This window comes from Convolutriloba macropyga, chromosome 12, assembly GCF_964194025.1.
Source record: "Convolutriloba macropyga chromosome 12, txConMacr16.3, whole genome shotgun sequence".
Taxonomy (NCBI): Eukaryota; Metazoa; Xenacoelomorpha; order Acoela; family Convolutidae; genus Convolutriloba; species Convolutriloba macropyga.
The window spans coordinates 45,257,231-45,281,201 of NC_134479.1; the positions used below are offsets into that span (position 1 = coordinate 45,257,231).

At 32.8% G+C, this 23,971-nt stretch overlaps 2 protein-coding genes across 2 annotated transcripts in view; both read right to left on the bottom strand.

Moving 5' to 3' along the window:
- Positions 1 to 9,113, bottom strand: part of LOC142351212 (uncharacterized) — a 39,665-nt gene extending 30,552 nt beyond the window's left edge. The window contains exons 1-3 of the mRNA XM_075403341.1: positions 8,855 to 9,113; positions 2,300 to 2,438; positions 1,386 to 1,546 (exon numbers count right to left, since the gene is read on the bottom strand). Of these exons, the coding sequence (XP_075259456.1) occupies positions 1,386 to 1,546; positions 2,300 to 2,438; positions 8,855 to 8,903 (349 nt within the window). The 5' untranslated portion in view covers positions 8,904 to 9,113. The remainder of the gene's footprint in view (positions 1 to 1,385; positions 1,547 to 2,299; positions 2,439 to 8,854) is intronic.
- Positions 9,114 to 9,490: 377 nt separating this feature from the next.
- Positions 9,491 to 23,971, bottom strand: part of LOC142351213 (uncharacterized) — a 47,074-nt gene continuing 32,593 nt past the window's right edge. The window contains exons 3-6 of the mRNA XM_075403342.1: positions 16,686 to 16,846; positions 15,840 to 15,970; positions 13,018 to 13,184; positions 9,491 to 9,796 (exon numbers count right to left, since the gene is read on the bottom strand). Of these exons, the coding sequence (XP_075259457.1) occupies positions 9,604 to 9,796; positions 13,018 to 13,184; positions 15,840 to 15,970; positions 16,686 to 16,846 (652 nt within the window). The 3' untranslated portion in view covers positions 9,491 to 9,603. The remainder of the gene's footprint in view (positions 9,797 to 13,017; positions 13,185 to 15,839; positions 15,971 to 16,685; positions 16,847 to 23,971) is intronic.

A 23,971-nucleotide genomic window follows, 5' to 3' on the forward strand; every position in this document is an offset into this window, starting at 1 on the left:
TTTTGAAAATGTACAAATTGGGATAAAATTTTGAAAATGTAAAAATTGGGATAAAATTTTGAAAATGTACAAACTTGGATAAAATGTTGAAAATGTACAAATTGGGATAAAATTTTGAAAATGTACAAATTGGGATAACATTTTGAAAATGTACAAATTGGGATAAATTTTTGAAAATGTACAAATTGGGATAAAATTTTGAAAATGTAAAATTTTTGATAAAATTTTAAAAATGTACAAATTTGGATAAAATTTTGAAAATGTACAAAAATGGATAAAATTTTGAAAATGTACAAATTTGGATAAAATGTTGAATATGTACAAATTGGGATAAAATTTTGAAAATGTACAAATTTGGATAAAATGTTGAAAATGTACAAATTGGGATAAAATTTTGAAAATGTACAAATTGGGATAACATTTTGAAAATGTACAAATGGGATAAAATTTTGAAAATGTACAAATTGGGATAAAATTTTGAAAATGTACAAATTCGGATAAAATGTTGAAAATGTACAAATTGGGATAAAATTTTGAAAATGTACAAATTGGGATAACATTTTGAAAATGTACAAATTGGGATAAAATTTTGAATATGTACAAATTGGGATAAAATTTTGAAAATGTACAAATTTGGATAAAATTTTGAAAATATACAAATATGGATAAAATTTTGAAAATGTACAAATTTGGATAAAATGTTGAAAATGTACAAATTGGGATAAAATTTTGAAAATGTTCAAATTGGGATAACATTTTCAAAAAGTACAAATTGGGATAAAATTTTGAAAATGTACAAATTGGGATAAAATATTGAAATTGTACAAATTTGGATAAATTGTTGAAAATGTACAAATTTGGATAAAATTTTGAAAATGTACAAATATGGATAAAATTTTGAAAATGTACAAATTTGGATAAAATGTTGAAAATGTACAAATTGGGATAAAATTTTGAAAATGTTCAAATTGGGATAACATTTTGAAAAAGTACAAATTGGGATAAAATTTTGAAAATGTACAAATTGGGATAAAATATTGAAATTGTACAAATTTGGATAAAATGTTGAAAATGTACAAATTGGGATAAAATTTTGAAAATGTACAATTTGGGATAACATTTGGAAAATGTACAAATTGGGATAAAATTTTGAAAATGTACAAATTGGGATAAAATTTTGAAAATGTACAAATTTGGATAAAATGTTGCAAATGTACAAATTGGGAAGAATAACCAAATTGCGAGAAGGCCCAATTGTATGGGTTGAAAAATGAATGCACTGCTGATGTGAGTTTAAATAAACTTTTACACTGTTGATGACGATAGTTATGATTAATAAGTCAATTTTCAATTCAATTGATTTATTATTTAAAAATAAAACTAACTTGGTTGGTCGAAATTGATCATGTTGATTTGTCGCCAATTTTCTCGAATTAGGATTGTGAACCAAGTTTGGACAGAAACAACTTCGTACGTTGGCGTGAATTCTTCAGTACCGTTCCGAAACGGGTTGCGAGTTCTGTACGCATCCAAGCAGTAAAAATTGCTGAAATTATAAAAATTTAATGTTTCTTGTCAGGAAATAAACTCCCACAGAAAAAACCCTACATAAATTTAGATGGCAAACAAACCCCCACGGAATAAATGTTTCAAATTTAAATTTTGGTCATGATAGTTTGTTTGGTTGTGATAGTTTCATATCAAGTCACACGGGCCGCTAAGGCATGACCAAGCACGCTAAATGCGCAGCTCGTTAATAGTCAAGTAGGGTTTTATTTCCGTAGGCGTTTATTTCCATGGGGGTTTTCTTCCGTGTGGTTTTATTTTCGTGGGGGGTTATTTCCTATCTAAAATGAAGTGAGTTTTTTTCCGTAGGGGTTTTCTTCCGAAACCGTTCTACGATCTTTTTTCCTCCGTAAGCTAAATACTTGCGTGGATAAAAACTGTGAAAAGTAAACTAAAGCTTGAATTTTTATTTATTTTTACCAATTTTCGTAGAAAATCAGTAAATTCCAACGAATCTAATCCACGAGCAACCTTTAAGATAGTTAGTCACTAGGTATTTCTAAAATTTTTTTCAAAATCCATAGTTTAGAAAAATTTTTGCACAGGCAAAAAATAAACATTTTTTGCTCAAGATTACCATTTATTTGTTCTATCAAGCCTTCTGCAAAAAATTGTATAAAAACATCCATTGGCAAAGATAGCCCACCCGGTCGATACTTTCTGGGATTTTTCATGAAGTCAAATTTTGGCCGTATATGTAGTGCAAAGATTGAAGATAGCAAAGTGACCATACCTATGAAAAGCACATCTGTGATTAAAGATTCCCATTTCCATGGATATCCAAAACACGAGCGATTCCCACTCTTCATTGAGGGGGGTAGTTGTGAAGTCCTTCAGATTCGTAGTCAAAGCAGCATTGATAATTTGGATCACTAAAAACAAATGAAATGACCAGAAGCAGGGAGTAAATTGTGGGAAAAAATCATGGAGTAACTTTAAATAAAATTTAGTAAATGGCACAAAAAATAAGCATAAAAATATTAAGAAAACTTGAATGAACATCAAGTCGATTAATATTAAAAAATAATGATATGCTTCGTTTTTCGAAATAAGCTCAAAATTTGGGTTTTGTCCATGTTTCTTTATGGACGCGGTAATTAACGGCAGCGGTGAAATTCACTTATAATTTGTTATGCACTATTTTTCTATTTTCAGCGGGTGAAGTTGTATGGATTGAAACTCTCAAGCCAGAGTCAAAAGCGAGCTACTAGCATAAGAAACTTATCAAGAAACTTAGCATAAGAAACTTTCGTTTCAGCTGCATGGTTTTAGCAAGGTTAGAAACCAATGAGCCGGTACTCAACGCTTTCTGAATCTAATCGAATGAGAACAATTCTGTATACCTGTAAAAATGCTCAAAAAATTCGTGAAACTCTGCTTTGGGAGCAGTCATAACTTAAAAAATTTTTGTAAATGCACTTAGGTTGCGTTGGAAGTTAAAATAAAGGGTTTTAGGACAAAAGCCCACAGAAAAACCACATAAATATAGATAGGAAATAAACCCCAAGGAAATAAACCCTACGGAAGTAAACCCCATACTTAAATTTGAATTTTTCCTTGATAATTTGTACGGTTGTGATAGTTTCATATCAAGTCCTGCGTGCCGCTGAAGGATAGCCATGGCCAGCAAGGCATGGCCAAACGCGCTAAATGGACAGCCCGCTAATAATCAAGTGGGAGTTTATTTCCACATGAATTTAACTCCGTGGGTTTTTTCCTTACCTAAACTAAATGGGGTTTTTTTTCAGTGGAGGTCTTTCCGAAACCAAAACTGAAATTTGCGTATAAAAATAATAACTAAATGTTCGTACGAGTCGACAAACAGTACCATTTAAAAGATTGCAAAATAGAAAAAAACAGACAAAATAGACGCTTCCAACTCATTGTTGAACCTATCTGGTTCATATCAAGAACCTATTGAAAGAGTTGTAAACTTTCAAAGCTATTCATTTCTGTAAATAAGATGGAAAACTTTTGCACAAAATGGACATAAATCCCCTCCCCCACGAAAATATAGATCAGCTGAGTTAGCTCATTAAATTTTCATAATGTGATACAATCAACTGAAGGAGTTTGTGTGAAAACAATTTTTGATAATTTCTTTCATAAGTGTTTACAATTTCTGATCAAATAATATCTGATAAGTCGGTTTTTTTACATTGTTGTTTTAGTTCAATTTCAACACTACAGCCACGCTTTTTTTCCTTGGAACTTTAAAAAATCGTTTCAAGAGGAGTCAAATAAACATACGGAACGATTCGATGGTTGAAGTAATTTGAAAGACTGCAACAGAGATCAAACCTTAATCAAATTGAGACGGTTATCTGCTAAGATCTTGCAAAACCCTTGCAAGACTTTTGTATAATTACGCATCATTTTTTAAGGGTTCTTACAAGATTCTTACCAGATAACCGTTAATCTTGAAAGATTTTTAGCAGATAGCCGTTGTTCTAGTAAGATTTTTTCTGATAACCGTTGCAATCTTCCCGGGTCGAGTTTTGGCGGTGAATAAACATAAGAAATGCGGTGAATTTCGCGATGAATTTTTGTAAGAAATGCGGTGAAATGCAGCGAAATATTTTTTTTTCGTCGCATTCATCGCAATCACCACATTTCCTACAAAATTTCACCGCTTTCACCGAATTTCTTTAAACATCAGGCCAACGTTTTCAATGTAATTAATTTATGAACTTAATTTTGGAAAACATTTGGAATCCCCCCTCAAGCTCAGTATATATTTTTTACGCTCACAAGGAGCTTTTGCCATTATTTTACTCAGCAACGTGCTGTTTAAAATTGCATAATTTATAAGTGTGTGTGTGTGTGTGTGTTTGATTGTGTGTGTTTGTGTGTGTGTGTGTGTGTGTGTGTGTGTGTGTGTGTGTGTGTGTGTGTGTGTGTGTGTGTGTGTGTGTGTGTGTGTGTGTGTGTGTGTGGGGGGGGGGCTTGCAGAACATTGGAGGGGACAGAATAGATCCAAAAATTTTCTTAAATCAAATTCTATAGTGTTATTATAAAAAATTTGTATTCATATAAATTTATATAAAACAGTAATTGTTTATGGCTGAGACCAAGTTAATTCTTTTTGAAACATGTCTCAAATTTTTCTCTTCGTTCTGGAAGTCCAAATTGCAATTTGAGTGCTGTCTGAAAAATGAATGTAATCACCGCTCAATTTATCTACAGACCTATATACTCGGTTTTTGTATGTGCAAACCAAATCATATCGGCAACGTTCATTTTCAATGAATTACCAAAAAGTAAAACAGTATTAATTTTTTTGATGACAATGATTATCATTTGAAAGCAATTACAGAAACAATTTCCCTGTTGATGCATGCTGTTCCAAATCAGTTAAAATTGTTGTCGGAAATGTTGATTAATGCCTCAAATCTTATAAATTTTGAAATATGTTTGCGTAATTTTCAAGCTATATTCTCAATGCTGAATAAATTTTTACTGAGATCTGGCCTAAAAATTGACATGTATAACATGTAAAACTTGACATGTAAAACTTGACAGGCGCAGGTTTATTGCCAAATTTTGCGCACTACTTTGCTTAGAAGTGACATGTCTTGGCAAGTATTAAAGTTTCAAAATAGATTTGGTCGACTCTATTCTGTTAACCGATGATAGCATGCATTTTAATCAAATCTCGAATCCCATCCCATAAGTTTAATGAAGTAGACAAAGAACTTTAGTTTTTGATCACAACCCCGGTCGCCAGTTCTTAGTATTCCCACAAGTACCATAAATGATGTCTTACAAATCATAACGCATTTCCTAATACGATCCTTGTATGACTGCTAAGAAGTCATTCATTATCCTTTATGATTACCAAGAAATCATATATGAACCTAGTATGATTACCGAGAGTCATACATATATTTTTCAAAAATCTTTTTACTATTTTTGTTTTTTTAATTTTACTATGTAAGGGCTTGCCTATGTGATTCCCCGGCATCAGTTTGTGATCCACCAAAAAACCCTAACATACCAAATCATTTGCAAAGTTTGGCACCAAATAGAAGAGTAAGTCCAAATAGATACCCAAAATTTGGTTTTCTCTGAAGCCAGTTAATACCTATAAATGCTCGTTTGTAAGAAACATTTATTTTTTTTGCATATAAATTCAAATTAGTTTTGTGAGAACATTCAAATGGCAAAGTTATATCTTAGCGCACACAAAGAACCAAATATGGATTGCGAATGCAATACAAAAATTGTTATTTCCTCTGATTACAATATACGAGAATTTGTGGCAGTAGTCAATGTTTTATGTGCCATATGTGACCTAGTATGTTTTCCAAATTTTTTTTTTCAACTTCGAAAAAAAACAATTTTAGGCTCTGAAATTTTTTGTATGATCTCTGCATGATTTCGAAGAATTCATATATGATCCTTGTTGGAGTAGCAAGAGTGCATGCAAATCACATATGACCTTGTATACTTACTAAGAATCATACACGACCTAGTTTGACTACTAAGAAATTTGTATGATGAGAAACCCGGGTGTTCTGCAAGCTAAATACTCTTGGGAAATAAATGATTCCGGATTAAGCTTGATTCTTTTCTCAAGAGTTAAGTTTTTTCAAGTTACATAGGATTACTGAATCAAGTCAAGCTCAACCCTTTTTAGCAAGTTTTAGCTAATGAAAAATAAGTTTTAGAAAATATTTTTTTTTATTTTGGAAAAACCTTTCATTTGATAGTTGATTTTGGCAATAACTGGTATTTAGTACATTATGAGGTTACATATACTCTCACTAAAGAAAACTGATGCCATCAAACGAGCAAAATGTTGACATTTGAAAGATTAATTAGTTCTTTTTGATTGTTATATTTGAAAAGGTGATGTACCTAATATTTGCAAACTGCTTCAAGTTTGCCTATTGACGACTGTTCAGATCTCAGTGACAGGTGTGTTGAATTAATAACTTGTCTTTTGAGTATGAAAACCATTTTACTTTGAATTCTCCCATTGTTTTTTATCCTATACAACTGTTAACCTTTACCTATGTGCTCGGTTCAGCTTTTAAATTGTTTTTCGCTTTGGAGATCTTCTGGGTTTTTTTGCCATTACAGCCCCCTCCACAGCTTAGTGATCAGATAACCTATAGCCCCCCCAATCATGATAATTATACCATAATGGGGGCTATAGTTTCGTGGGGGCTTTTATGGGAATGACCCGATCTTCTAAAGCAGACCATTGCGAGTGATTATTTGACTCTTCGCAATCAGAGGGAGGGACAAAACACTAATGATTTTTTGGTTGTTTTGGCACAGAATTTGTAGAAACAAAGTTATCATTGGTGACGGGTTTTCGAGTGGAAGTGTATTAATATAGAAAATAATACAATGGAGCAATGTAGACAAAAGTGTTCTTCTGGCCTGAAATTAATGAATTAACTAATTTTACTGCTAGTAGTTTCATGCGTTTGGTCATGCCTCGCGAGCCGCGGCAATGCCTCTGCGGCCAGTGAGGTTTGATATGAATCAATCACAACCGAACATTAGACAAATTTACCCAAAAAAAACGTACTTGTTTCGGCTAAACGCTCCCGGGTCGAGGTGTCACCACCATTCAACGAAAATTTATGTAAGATAAGCGGTGAGTGCGGAAAATTTTATAAGATAAGCGGTGACTGCAGTGACATTACATAAATCAGGCGGTGAATGCGGTGAAAAAACCTTTATCTCCTGGTAACGGTGAAATTACATAATTTCAACGCTGAATTTAGCGGCAAAATTACATAAATTCACCGCTTTGAAAAAAATTGTCGAAATTAAGTAAGATAAGCGGTGAATGCGATGAAATTACACAAATTCACCGCTTAACATAGTGGTCAAATGACATAAATTCATCGCTTAGAAAACGCTTCGAATTGTTTTTTGTTCAACGAAGTTACAATACGTTTATTAAAAGACGCACGGAAAATTTACCCACGACTAATCATACATCTTTTTGAAACTTTTTTCAAGCGGTAAATTTATGTAACTTCACCACTAGAGTAAGCAGTGAACTTACATAATTTCACCGCAATCACCACATTTCACCGCTAAAATTTGTAATTTCACCGCTTATGTTACAAAAGTTCAACGATTATGTTTTACATAAAGGAGAGTGAATGTGATTTAAATTCAAAACAAATATGCAAGAGTTTAGTGAGAAGTGGTACAGTGGACGAAAAAGTGGGAGGCATTCAGGAGGTGAGAGGTTCGAATCCGAGCAAGGACGGTAACTTAAAGTAAGAGGTGAAATGTGGTGAATTTTTTAAGTTCACCGCTTACTCAAGCGGTGAACCTACATAATTTCACCGCATTCACTGCATTTCACCGCAAAATTATGTACGAAATTTGCGGTGAAAAAACCAACCTTTCACCGCTTAACTTACATATTTTTTCCCATTTTTTCTCGACCCGGGCTATAATTATTTTACGCAGATCATGCCAGATCATCGCATACGGAAGGAAATCATAAAGAGTGTTAAAATTTTGAAGAGTATCACAATCATCCGTACCATTGTATCAGAATTTTAGATACAATTATGACTATGTAAATATTCAGAATTTTTACTATCAGTTAAAATTGATAGCAGCCTAATTACTACCGTAAAAAAATAAAGCTGGGCAGGAAACGCGTACTATCAGCATTCCAATTTCAAATCAATTACAAATATAAAGCTTCAGGAGAAATTCTACCTGTTTTATTCCTGCTCAACTACAGTTTAGCTTGTCGTACTTTTCTCTTAACTACTAATCCAATTGGTACCCAGCTACTTATTTTTGACATAATATCAGGGAACTGGAAATTTTGTAATCAAACAATTAGTAGGAGCAGATCTTTCGAAAAAAGCTTCAGAAGCTTAATCAGGAGAATTCTTGAAATTTTGAACACCATGCTTAAAATAGTTTTTTTCCTACCAATATAACTGAGCAACTTTTAATAAAGAAAGCTGAATTTTTTTAGATTAGTTTGTTGCTAATTATAAAAATCACAGTCTTGGCTTTATGGTGTGACGTCATGTCCGTAATTTTTTCATGATCACAATAAGTAAATTCTGGTCTGTTTGCTCATTGCAATTAGTATAATTAATGTTTGTAATGTCTCTTTATCCTTCACGATTGTGAACGTGCTATTTTTCTTGAAATAATAAATATTTTTTGTATTTATTCACTTTCTGTGAAACTAGTAAAATACTCTTTCTAGAACTATATTTAAGGCTCTAAGTCCTCAGGTTATTCAGTGCTTCTTTTTAAATGTTTTATATAGTTCAACTGTACTAACCAGTCAAGGCAATGAGAACCACTGGCCCAAAAAGAGCGGAAAACTCCATTTTCAATGTGAGATTATTAATCAATGAACCAATTATAGTGCCAAAACAGGTTAATTAATTTGTCCGAAATGCAAATTTGTTCTAAGCAATACGAGGTTCTCATTTATGTTATCTGTAACAGAATTTTTATTACAGTTTATTGATGACCTTTCAGCTCAACTTAAGGGGTCAAGGCCTGAACAGATGATTGCTCTGTTTGAATATGCGAATGACATCCGAAATCTAAACAAGGTCCATTTATAATAGTCTATAAGACAGAGACAAGATTAAACATAATGTATTTTATTATATAATATACCTGTAAAACCGAGACTTTAACACAAATTTCTCAATTATAGTACCAGACTAATCAAATATTTGGCTCAACCGTTGTTACGATAAGCTTAGCTAACTCCAATTAGAAACATAATTGTTAAGCTGAATTAGTGATCAGTTATTTTTTTCCAGAAAAATTTGAACCGAGTCGAAGAGGCCTCGGTTCTTTCAGACCAGATAAAATTCAGGATCGAACGTCAAAGTTGAGTTTGAGTTGAATCGGTTTTCGTATAGCTATCTAATACTTTGCCACAAATTATTGAAAGAAAAGACAGAAAACAAACATAATCATCGCAATTATATAGCATATACTAAACTCGCAAAACCAATTCGTTTTTAGTTTTTGATGTCGACTTTATCATTTCTTGACAGGTTGAATTGGGATTTAGGATGCAGTTTGCTGATTTTTCCTTCGACTCTTTTTGCCTCCTTTTTTGGCTCCGCCCTGTTTCGCAGGTTTGGAGTCAATTTTGGGTTTCTTTCCACCACCACATATCCAGGGTTGCCCTTTGCACATGATGTTATGTTTGAACCAGTGGAAAGTTAAATGCTCTCCTGGATTCTCGTAATCAAACGCCCTAAAAATTATAACCAACTTAGTTATAAGCCCATATTTCCCTACCTTTTCTCAGGTTTTTGCACTTTGAATGTACATATCTCTTCACATGGGAAAATCTTTATATTTATTGAATTGGTGCTTCACTAAATCATGTCATTATTATGTCATTATTATGTCATTATTATGTCATTATTATGTCATTATGGACTTGCTTTTCCCAAACAATCCCACCCTCACCACCGTTGAAATGAAAGATGAAAATCTGTACTTGAAATTTTCGGATATTTTCCGTTTCTGTCCCTAGTACGTTATGCAACCCCCCCCCCCCCCCCCCCCCCAGTTACAGAGCACCTGTCATTACATGGTAAATCATTGGGTAAAAAGATTGCACGTGCTTCTGGGGGTTAACCAACACTAAAATGGGGGTGATCCACAAACGGAAGTGATCCAAAATTTCTACACGATAACAGTTTCGTTATTTTTTTATTGAGATCTAATTCTTGCTTTTGATGTCATTTCATGAAAAACAGGATAAAAATTTTGAAATGCTGTTGTGGCGGGTCCAGAAAACAAGATTTTTACGTAACACTTTTTCATGGCCATATAATGGATGCAGGAAAACAGATCTCTCTTAAATTGCAGTTTTAATACTTCTTCCTTTTCTTTAGGCTACTTTATCCATTTTTACTAATGTCAGGAAAACAAATTTTTCACCTTTTTTTTCAAAAAAAAAACTTAACGAAAAAAATAAATTTATTTGTAATCTTTTCTTTTCATTGACACGTCGGAAAGCAGAGTTTTGCACGCAAATTTGATAACGTTAAAGGCAAGCATTTAAAAACCATTGATTTTTGAGTCTAAAACAAGGATGATGAAAGTCACTATGTTGATAAAAACTAGTTTTTAATTATAACTTAAGTGCACCATATCATCATTGCATTTGCGTTTACCATTTGTTCCCCATTTTCATTGTCGAGCTTCAATTTTTGGTATGTAGCCTTTCAGGAAATGCACCACCAGTTAACAATCTGTTAACCAAAAAATTGAGATAAGGAAAAGTTAATACGCAGCTTAGGATAACTATTTGATCGCAACCGTTTGTCTTTTAATGGATCTGCTGTCATAGTTTAAAGATCAAATCACCTTGTTTAGTTTCAGTTTCCTTTCGCAATAGTTTTGTGACTATTTCCATATTCTTGCAAAAAATATTCGAAATAAAGTTTTCATGAGTAGCAACTCTCGATATTAAGTAATTTGTCACCAGCTCCCAAATTGGTATTATTTGTTTTTTTTTTGTGCAGCATTATGTTTCGCCATAGTAGTCTTTAGAGACATCTACACAAACAGACAGCCGTGATATGGGCTTAAAAAACTTTATCGAAAGGATGTTTAATTTTCGATAATCGTTAAGATTATCAACATTTGATTTTCGATATTTGGTCAAACTTGAGAACTTGAGCAAATAATCCAACAAACCCAATCTTTTAAAAACTCTTTTTAGAATCCTTCCTAAAAACATATCGATTGCTGGTAATCTTGTTCACTAAGAAAACAGTAACTTAATGAGAAAATATTTCGGACGGTTAGATTGATGTGGCAGTCAAGCAAGCCGATAGCTAAGCAAGCCGAATTTTGAAAAAGAGGTCAAATAAACTAAAAATTTTGAGATAGCTGCATTGCAGGTTATCCTCAGTGGACGTTTGGGCTCGTTTTGCCCGCATCGCGTTACGCCGCGATAAGCGACCCGTAGTTTCCAGATGACATCCCACGGAGGATGGGAGGCATGGCTATGTACAGCGGTCTACTGGTGCTCACAACCAATTTTTGCCTTAGCAACGACATACTGCGTATTTTTGGTGCAACTGAGTATATTATAATTCAACAGTATGATACGATAACATCATTGCACCGGTTATGAATGTATTAAATCTAAAAAAATACATAAAATTCTTTCATGTCAATTTAGTTTTACATCGTTTTACTTTGCAATTCAAAGGATTCCTTCACGACTTATGTCTACTTTTCAAATGTGCAACTTTCAAACCTAATCTAAGTTTTGTTCAAAACTTTATACATTGAATGTGCTTGAACTTTATGTGTCAAGACACTGAACAGTATAATATTGTTTCAATACTTATAAACCAGTCTCAAGTTGCAACTACATATAAAAACTTTATAATTTTTGAGATGGAAAGTATTAAAAATAACAAGTCAGTAAACAAGCTTTAGATTTAGAACCATTTTTGGCTACTAAATAGAGTAACTTAACGCTATTTATATCAAACATAACTATTTTTGATAATAATTATATTACACATCATTTGATATCGAGCCAATCAAACATTAAAGTGCCAAGATACTACTGATTTTTATCCCATTTCGAACCAGATTTAACCGGACAATTGACACCCACCGCCAATTGCTAAACCCTCAATGACACGTCCAAAAAATGGGGACTGAAGGCACTGGAAACAAGCCATGAACAATGAGAAAAAGTGGAATAAGAAACTCTTCAATTTCTATGTTTGCTAAAATTAGCAGAGGAAACACATACAAGTTTTTTTGATAAAAAACAGATGAAAGACTATGTTATGGATTTGAAATAAATTTGACCCATGTCCTAGCCTACAACTCACTGTCATTTATGGGTCATTGACAAACAATTTGATTCTATACAGTTGACGTCAACAAACCGAGAAAAAAATGGAAAAATCAACATCAGGTAATTTTTCTTTTTTTTTAAACAAGTAAATTGAAAATATAACCCAGGGGTTAAATATTACAAGTTTAAAATTATATAAAGAAAAAACATTCTTGAAAATTCTCTTCTAGTTGTGATCTAAAATAATTTTATTGATCATGTCGTTATTTTTGTTCACAGACGGATTTATCATACGATTGATAAAACAGTAAAGAGGTGACATATTGAGATGACGAGACAAATATTTTAGTTAAAATTTGCTCAAAATTGTCATTTCTCACGGATACAGACTCCGATTACCGAAATGAAAGTAAGCGTAATTTGTTATTACTTTAAGAAATGCCACCTCCTCATACTGATTGTGGATTAAGAGGACAACTAGTATCCTACTAATTACAACCTAATTATTTTTTGATAATAATACATATTATTTGATATCAGGAAAATCAAACAAAAAAGAGCCATGGGATAATAGCAGTTACAATTTTTATCTCATTTCAAACCAGACGCAGCCGGGCAGTTGACGCGTTTTGTCAGACCTTGAGTCGATATGTGGAATCCCAATATCATCAAAATTGTGCTGTCGTCCAGCAATGACGTAAGGTGCACCTTCAACCACACTGTTGTGATGACTTCTTCTGAGGTCACCAGGCCCGAAACCCACTTCAAGAATCAAGTTCTCACATCTTGCGGACAGACCCATTGCCTTAAAGAAAAAAATCCGCGTCGAGTTTTATAACTTTATCGCAAAGTCAGTGAAATATAAATTACATGATGGTTTACCGATTAATGTTCGACACCATATCAGTGTAAAGTGATACTACAGCCTTCTCGTTGCCATTTAGTCGACTTAAATCTGGGCTTTTTGTTCGTATCCGCAATAAAGTGGGGTTAGGAACTAACTTTTTACAAGCCCTACGCTTTTGTTTTACCGATTAGACTGGTAGATGTCCTTGCGAAGATACAAAAGTTGTATATAAGAAAAACTTTCAAAAACGTAAACTAATTGTTTGAAAGAAAAAAAAATTGGGTAAATAGGCAGGTTCAAAGAGTTCAAAAAAATTTGAATTATTTTTCACTTTTCTATCTAATGTGCTTCAAGTGGAATACTTCAATCCAATAACTGTAGAGCACAAAGTTAACATTTCAGGAGTTTTAAAAGGAGAGGAAAAACTGGATTTAGTTATTAGCAAAGAATTAGTGACAAACCGATTCAGCGGTTTTGAAAAACTTAAGTAAAACTACTTGAAAAAAACAACATATCAAATTTTTTCTTTCAGAGATTGTCAACAAAAATCAGAGATTGTCAACAGCTTGTGCGAATCCCGATATAAACTAACTCTTATAAGATCCCCCCAGACCACTAAGCAATTGAATCAATGATCAAAACACTCCAGACCATTATCTTTCAAACCTGCTTCAACGAAGGTGTGTACCCACAATACTGGAAAGAAAGCGAAATAACTACCATCTACAAAGACGGTGATAAAAGCGACGTAACCAAATATAGACCCATTAACCGCCTCTGATGCTCGTCGAAAGTCCTAGAAAAAGTCATCTTTGACTGGTTATACCCAGTAGTAAGGCAAAAACTTCACGACATTCAATTTGGATTTAGAGATGGTCGCTCAGCCATTATACAACTTATCTGCTTCCTCGATAAAGTATACCAGCTCAACGATTCGTCGGCAATTGATGAACTAATTATTTTCTACTTACACTTCGAAAAAGCCTTCGACAAGGTTCCTCACAATCTCCTGCTTTTGAAAATCCACAAAATGGGAATATGTGGAACAGCACTAAAACTAATTGCCAATTATTTAGACAATATAAAACAATGCGTGAAAATAAACAACTCAAGATCTGGATTCCGTGATGTCACAAGCGGGGTCCCACAAGGGTCCCTACTAGGTCCTCTACTCTTTTTAATCTACATAAATGACCTCCCCACTGTTGCAAGTGAAAGTGAATGCTTCGGATATGCCGATGACTACAAACTGTTAAGCACATCTCATGAACTCCTCGAAAATGATCTAATAAATTTACAAAACTGGTGTGTCGCAAACAAAATGAATCTTCGTGATGACAAATGTAGTCTGATACACTTCAAAAAACAATCAGTGGTCAAAATGAACGAAGTCGCTGTCAAACCAGTTAAAGTTCAAAAAGACCTTGGTGTCCTAATCTCGAACGACCTCTCCTGGAAAGAAAACTGTAACCTGCGTCGAACTAAATCTCTGAAATCATTGTGGTTCCTCAAGCGTAACATTTCCTTCAAGTCAACGACTAAAGCCAAACTAAACGCATACACAGGATACGTGGTACCCGTCATATCGTACGCATGTGAGGTCTGACCAAAACAGACATGTCAAACATCGAAAGAATACAGAAAAGTGCAACACACTGGATTCTAAACAACACAATTCCCTATAAAGAAAGACTCAAAGAACTCAACTTATTGCCACTCTCAATGTACTTCGAACTCCACAGTCTCCAACTGTTCTGCGCCATCACTGACCACAAGTATGACATGAAAACATCAGACTACATATCACGTAATACCAACGAACGAACCAGACAAGGCTCCAACTCCAGCTTCAACATTCCCAAACCAGACTCAAAAGGACCGACGATAACTTCTGGACACGAAACTGAACACAGCACAAGATTCTGAGTAGACATATCGACTTAACAACGAAAGAAAACAGAAAAGCACGAATAACGCAGCAGTTTTGGAAATTCTTCGAAAAGTTCAACGAAGCCAATCTATGTACCTGGAGGATACTCTGCCAATGCACGAACTGTAACCAACATTCCATACTTAGTCACTAATGACATAAAGGGTGAAAACCCATGGTATATCCCTAAAGACTTCGCTACTACTACGACTACTACTGCTGCTGCTGATCAGATTATCCCGGACCCAAGTGACCTTTAATATTGCATTCCCAGTTAATAAAAACTCAAACCAGACTCAAGGGAGCTCATAATTTTCGCTCTCAAAATCTTTGCTCTCAAAATTTTGCTCCCCTTTTTCGCCTTTACTTATGATCAGACAAAGTGCGTTCAAAATTTTCTCTGTTCGGTCTCAGTTGGACCCAAAATCATGTCTGATCACACTTTCGCTCGAACTAGTCTCTTACCAGGCTCAACTGCCCTTAGGTCCGCCTATGATCAGACTATCATACTTTTTTAATGTTGTCCAGACACCAAAATTTGAAGTGCAAAACTAACACGTATACGCGCTTCACTGGGTTTTTCATAACTAAATTCAGCTTGGAGTCTAAGTCTTGGAAATTTCAGAATCATAATCTAAATCTAGAAATTTAAATTTGATTGAAAACCAGTGAAAAAAATATACCGAGATATAGTTGAGAGGTTTGGTTTCGTTGTCGTAATCTGTCAACTTTGAAATATACTGCTGAGGATTCCACTCTTTATTATGCAGACCATGTACTAGATACTTCATTGTCTGGTCTCGGCAACAGTCCGCTAAAACAAAAATATTTCTTTTATCTAAGTGCTTAAATGTTAGAAGTTTGAAGTTAGTCACATACATTATGCGTATATATAATATGCGCATAAATTTTGTGGAATTAGGTTCAACCTATTTAAAATCTAGCAAAACTTTTTAGCAGAGTTTTACAGCAAAATCTGACAGAAATTGTTGCAGAGTTTTCAATATACATTTTTAATATTCTAAAAGTTGTAAAATATATTTTTATTCTTTTATGTATTTTAGGATTTGTACATTGCCATTTTGTTAACTCATGGTGTGGAACATTTTGGAATTCAATGTTTTTCTTTTTTTCTTAGATTTTATTATTACCCGTACTAAGGCAAATTCTGTACTGATTCAGACTCACATTTTGCGCTGAATTTGTCTGATTCAGAGCTATTTCAGTGATGCATTCTGAATTATCTTTACAGATGTGAAATTCTGAAATCTTTCTGAATCAGTACCAATTCTGAAATCTTTCTGAATCAGTACCAAAGTTTGAAATTTCTCTAAAAATTTTCGGAATCAGTACTGATTGTCACTGAAACCTAGGTACGCGAAACTCTTCTGATAAATTTAAAATTGCTGTCCCAATTTAAATAGCTATACCTGGATGTAAATTTATTTAAACAGTTGTGACTGTACAAACAAATGCACAAACGGGTGGGCAAAAACGGAAAAGACTACAGAATTTTTTAATTTGCTCACTTGGGTGCTTCAAGTTGATGAAGTTTATTTTGTGCCATAAGTTCTGCATGAGGACATTGTACCAGGCCTGAACTGACACCAGTTCCAGAGCTGGGCCCACATTCGCACCTGTATCCAGGTGTGGATTCTGGGTTCGGTATCTATCCAGACAATAGTACGCACTGTAACACAAAGAAACAATGTAATAACCGTGTTCGTAAAACCCGGTTCGAGGGTCACCGTCATTAAGCGAAAAAAATATGCAAGATAACCGGTGAGTGCGGAAAACTTTGTTGTTGAAATACATAAATCGGTGAAATACATAAATCAGGCGGTGAAATCGGTGAAAAAAGTTATCGGCTGGTACCATTAAACTTGTAGCACAAAATATGACGAAGCAACAAGAAAGTAGTGGAAAAAACAAGGAAATGCAACACCACTAAAATTTTGTTTTATTTCCTAACACTATCACAAGGAAACCAGCCACCAGCAAAATTTGTTCCATTCTCCTAACGCTAATCGCGCATGTCGAGCAGGAACAAATTTTACTGCTTGCTGGTTTCCTTGTTTTATCCACTACTACATATTCACTCTAAGTCTAACATTAAAATATGAAGTGTTTTATTTCTAGAAAAAAATAATATACAACTCACCAAATATTTTGTTTTATTTCCTAACACTAATCACAGGAAATTAACCAACACTAAAATTTGTTCCTAACATCAATCCACGAAGTGGTTGGGGAACCAAGACCGAAGGTCCTTACATCAATCACACATTTCGACTAGGAACAAATTTACTATTTGTTTCCTAAACCAAACACCACTCAAACTTGATTTATTTTCCTCATAGAAAATCGGAAATGAAACACCACTCAAACTTGATTTTTTTTCCTCATAGAAACTCAAAAAATAAACCAAGTCGTCTGCTATCTGCTTTCCGAGTTTTATCCACAACTACAGCCACCAATAAAATTTAACCCCTTCTCCTCACACCAATCAATGAAGTGGTTGGGGAAGGGCAAGCCTTGTTACACCAACCAAGACCAAAGGTCCTTACACCAATCCATCAATAAAAAACTACATGACAGATAAATTAATATTATACGTATAAACATGCTCCTTGAATTGATTTCTAGTATGGCCATATCTGTATCTATGAAGATAAATACACAATCTACACTTAGCATTTCTAAATCTATAGTAAGAAGTATGTTTATTAACCCCACACATACAACATGCTAAATATATATTCTTATCAATTTAATGTTTTCCTAAATGTTCAGTATAATCCTTTACTTTGACTACATTCTCACACATATAACAAGAATATTCTAATTCTTTACAATTATCACAACACTCTTTCCAAGGCTTATTTTTACACTTATCACACTTCATTTTTTATTTTCGAAAAATTATTTTTTCCATAATTTTCCCTAACAAAATACACCATGTCTCACTCAACAAACAGTAATGTAAACCTTTGTGATATATGTGATTTATCCTTTGGTTCAAGGAAGGATTTTCTCAAACACACTTTAACAAACCAACACCAGAAAGGAGCTAGGGATATTATTATGGATCTTGATGAAGCTGAAACTAAAACTAAACCTAAAGCCGAAGACAACATCTACACCAGAATTAAATCGGCGAAGCCGTTGGGGAACCAAGGGCAGAGCCCCTTTCACGGATATGAATGTAAAAAATGTCATGAAGAATTTAGGAATAAAATAGCTCTAACTACTCACGCACATAGTCATAATCGTAAGTATCTAGAAAACACAGAAGACTTTGATAAAAACTCCAGTCAGAACATGAAAGAATTCTATATTACTGATAAAGAGGGGAATTACATTAAAGATATAGATGAAGCAACTAATTACTCTTTAGAAGAAATTAAAAAGTGCTACCAGTTTCGTAGAGTTAAGAGTTTTAAATATAAGATTACAGTCGAGTGTGATAATAAGAAGAGAACCAAAGAAGACGTTAAGATTGCAAAAATATTTTTCAATAGTGACTACATTAATAATAATGCGATTTCTGAAAAAGGAGACTTCGCGGATCGGCTAAACTTCGAAAAGGAAACATATGAAGGTTATGGTTATGATTTCGAGTTTCTTGAAATAAGAAGTATTCAGTTAAACATTGAACCAACTAAAGCATCTATTGGTAGTTATATAGATTTACCAGCTGATCTCAAAAACTCTATATCGATATTAAATATACGCAATTCCAAATACAACTGCTTGCAACTAACTGTTACTGCTTGGCTATGTCCAGTCATAGTTAATGCAACACGTGAAAGTATATATGTAGATAAACTAATTGAACCAAAACAACAAAATAAAGATGACTTTGGATATATATTAAGAATACAGAAATTATACAATATTAATATTTGGTTATACACACCTTGTGGTGGGGGTAAAGTAGAATTGTTTAAACCAGTGGATGACTTTAATAAAGATAGAAACGATGTAAGAATACTAGTTTGGGGGATGGTACTACAGAACACTGTGCCCTAATAAAAAATATAGAAACCTTGTTAGATCGCCCAAATAAAAATAACATTAAATATTATTACTGTGATAGATGTACATATTGGTTTGATTCAAAAATTAAATATGACAAACATGAATGCAACAACTCATTCAAACAAAAGATTGTTTGTCCTAAGAAAAAACATATTACTTTTATAAATGAACACAAACGTCAGAATATAAAAAATGCTATAACTGCCGATATAGAATGTTGCATTGTTGAAGTCTCAACTAATGATTGTAAATATGTAATAACTGAACATATTCCAACAGCTGTGGGTTACACCTGGCAAGGTAACTTCAAGCACTACTTCGGTCTTGATTGTATCAAAAGATTTGCTAGAGATCTATTAGAGATAGAAACATAAAATAATTTCAAACATAATGAAAAGATGATATTCACAGAAGAAGATAAATTATACCATGAAACTAATAACACTTGTCAAATCTGCAGCAAAAAATGTATTAATAAAGTAAGAGATCATTGTCATGAAACTGGTAAATATAGAGGACCAGCATGTAAGATATGTAATCTGAGGTATAAACAACAAAACTTCATTCCTGTAATATTCTATAATGGCTCTGGCTATGACTTCAACTTACTATACAGTGAACTCTTCAAACAGAATAATGATAAAAGAAAAGTAGATAATATACCACTAGCTGCTGGTAAGTCTAAGATGTTTAGCATTGATTGTCTCAAATTCTTAGATAGTTATAACTTCTTAGCTATGCCTCTAGATCAAATGGCAAAGATATACGGATGTAAAACTAAAACATTATATCCATATGAATACTATGGTTTATATGGTTATGACAGCGAAGCTGCCAATGGTAGCAAAGCTACCTACCAAGAAGTTATAGGTAATCTGAAAATAGAAGACTTCAAATCCTCATTACATAATAAATTACCAACACAAGAAGAAGTAGATAACTTTAATAATGAAAACAGTCATAAAACTGGTAAAAATCTAACTATAGAGTATTTACAGAATGATGTAGAAATATTAGACTATTGCATGAATGAATATGTTAAACTAAGCATGAAAGAATTCAAGCTCAATCCACTACATTGCGTTAGTCTCCCGGGTTATAGTATTGATTGTTGGTTAATGTCAAGTGGTGTAACATTAGATACATTACAAGATAAGCAAATGCTAGATGATTTTGTTGGAGCAAAGAGAGGTGGTATATGTGGAATAATGGGTGATAGATATATTAATAATCGGCGAAGGTCCATATGGTACATAGACGCAAACAACCTATATGGTTATGCAATGATGCAAAAGCTACCTTATAAGGACTTACAGTTTACTACTACTACTCTGGACACTATACTAAATACTCCAGATGATAGTGATCATGGTTATTATATAGTTTGTGATATTGATTATACTAATGAATGTAAAGAGAGAACAGAGCAACTAGCACTAATGCCTAATAAGAAAAAGATAAATTATAATGAATTAGGTTACAGAGAAAGAGATGAAGGCAAAGCAAGATCAGAGAAATTAATCTTAGATCAAAACAACAAAACAGAATATATGGTTCATTATAGGATGTTAAAGTTCTATGTTAAGATGGGAGTAAAAGTAACAAAAATACATAGAGTAATTAAATTTAAAGAAGACTATATATGTAGAGATTATATACAAAACAACACAAACAAAAGAGCACAGCTAAAAATGAAGCGGAGAAGGATGTAAGGAAATTAATGAATAACTCCCTATATGGAAGAACGTGCTTGAATCCCTTACACTTCCTTCAAAGCAAGTTCTTGCATGATGAAGAAAAGATAATGAAAAGTGTAAGTAAACCAACATTTAAGAATATAACTAGATATAGAGATTATAGCCAAATAGAATATATAAAGAAAAAAATAGAATATAGCTCACCTATATATGTGGGAGTAACAATACTCGAACTAAGCAAATTACACATGTATGATGTATTTTATAATATTTTACAACCATCCCTCAAAGATCTAACACTTCACTATATGGATACAGACAGTTTTGTATTAAGTTATAGTGAAGGTAAAGTTAGTGATGAGCATATAGATCTATCCAATCTCGAAAAACCAATCAAGACAAATAATAAAGTCCCCGGCAAGTTTAAGCACGAGCTTGGGAGTAGGATTATTGAGGAATTTATAGTCTTAACACCTAAGACTTATAGTTTTAAAGATAGCCCAAAGAATACTAAAGAAAAAGGAATAAAGAAGCATAATAATGCTAAACATGAAGAGTATTATGATGCATTATTGAATAATATACAGAGAACAGTAGATGAATGTAGAATACAAAAAAATGGTACTAACATGACAACAACAAAAACAACTAAGATTAGTTTAAATACATTTGATAATAAAAGGTTTTATGTAAATAACATTAAAAGCTATCCTCACGATGAGAATCTATATCTATTGAAAAGAGATCTAGTAAATAAAATCTGTGAAGCATATTTAAATTTAAACAAAGACCTACTTATAAATAATATTAAAGAGCTAACAATTAATGATGATAGAAAGTTAATCTTTGCTGCAATTACACTATATAATGGTTTATTATAATTATAAAAAATGACTAAACTAGAAAAACTTATAGAATTAAATAATCTAGAAAAACAAAACAGAAGAAATAGATTAGACGATAAATTAAAACATCAAGAGTTTTATGGTGAAATAGAAGAGTTATTTGATCCTTTAACTAAAACACTAAATGCAAACAATGAACAGAATCTAACATTAAGTGAACAAACATTAAGAGCAATAGATTGGCAAAATCGAGAGTTAGATAAACAAACTAAGATGATTGGTTAAACTGCTTCGCAGATCGAGCAAGCTGGTTCCCAGTTTAATGAAACTGCTTCCAAGATGGGTGAAACTGCTTCGCAGATTGGTGAAACGTTAAAGGGGACCATAAAGCAAACTCAAGATATAGCACCAGTTTATTTTGATACAAAAACAGCCAAACTTCTTCATGACATGGGGGCTCAAACTAATCCTCAATTAAAATTAGAACTCGTAGATTTACCTAGTAGGAGATATAAAATGAATGGTGTTGATATAACTCTAAAGCAGGGTGCATTTTTAGTTAGGGATAATGTATATGAGTTTTCAGAAGGATTTACTGATTTTCTTACTAAAACAAATGTAACATATGATGATAAGGTTGAGGAAGATGAAAACAAAATTAAAAGGTTTTCAAAGGATATTAGATATGATTTAGGAAAAGGGGATAAGAAAAGCGCGAGATATAGAACAATAAAACGTATAATGGAGGTAAGAGATGATATATTTGGCAGGGGATTAAATGGTAACCCAAATAATTTATTAGAAAGACTAGAATTATTAATACTAGAAACGAAAGCTGGTCATGATGTATATATGATGAAATGCTAGATATATATATATATATATATATATATATATATATATATATATATATAAGCAACTACTATCTATGAATATTTTTAATCAAGACCAACTAGATAATTTTTTTTAACTATGGTAAATGAATAATGATGGAAAAACAACAACAACAACTAGCTGAAGAAGTATTCAGTCCTCAAATAACAATGTTTAAAAGACAAAGAATAATACCACTATATAAAGATGAAACATGGTCAGCTGATTTAATTGATAAGTCATCTCTAAGTAAATACAATAATAATTATAAGTTTATATTAACAGTTATAGATATCTTCACAAAATATGCATGGGCTATTCCTTTAAAGAATAAATCTGGTTTATCCAAAACTAATGGCTTTAAAACAATCCTATCAGAAGGACGAAAACCAGACAAGTTATGGGTAGATAGAGGTAGTGAGTTTTGTAATAAAACATTTAAAATTTTACTTAAAGAATATGGAACCGGCAAAGCCGCTTCAGGGATCAGTGAAACTGCCTCGCAGATAGAGCTATGATCTACTTATAGTGATTTAAAGGCTGTGTTTATAGAGAGATTCAATAGAACAATTTTACACATAATGAATAAACCAATGTTCATCAATGTTGATGGTAATTGGGTAAATATATTAAGTGATGCAGTCATAACATATAACAATAACATCCATTCAACAATTAATATGACACCAGTTGATGCTTCTAATAATCCTGATAAGGTTAAATACGCTTTTAATTTTAAGAAAATTAAGCCAAAACTTAATTAACAAATTCATTACACATAATGAATAAACCAATGTTCATCAATGGTGATGGTAATTGGGTAAATATATTAAGTGATGCAGTCATAACATATAACAATAACATCCATTCAACAATTAATATGACACCAGTTGATGCTTCCAATAATCCTGATAAGGTTAAATACGCTTTTAATTTTAAGAAAATTAAGCCAAAACTTAAAGTCGGTGATTATGTTAGAAATGCAGATAAACGCAATATCTTCTCTAAGGGATACACTTCTAATTGGAATAGAGAACTATTTAAAGTTAATGAAGTTCTAAATACACAACCACCAACATATAAAATAGAAGATATTAATGGAGAGATAATAGAAGGTAAATATTATGAACAGGAATTATTAAAATCCAAGTTTGATTTCGAATCTAATAATAAAGTTTTGGAAACATTAAATATAGACCTCCGGTCATAAGCCAGCAAGCTGGATTCAAATCTTTCTGTAAACAAATACAAAGATGACAAGAAATAGATTCAATCAGGCTAAACATCAAGGGACATCAACAAACAACCTAACACTAAGTAAGGCTCATGGGTTAGTCCTAGAAGATAATGATAATATTG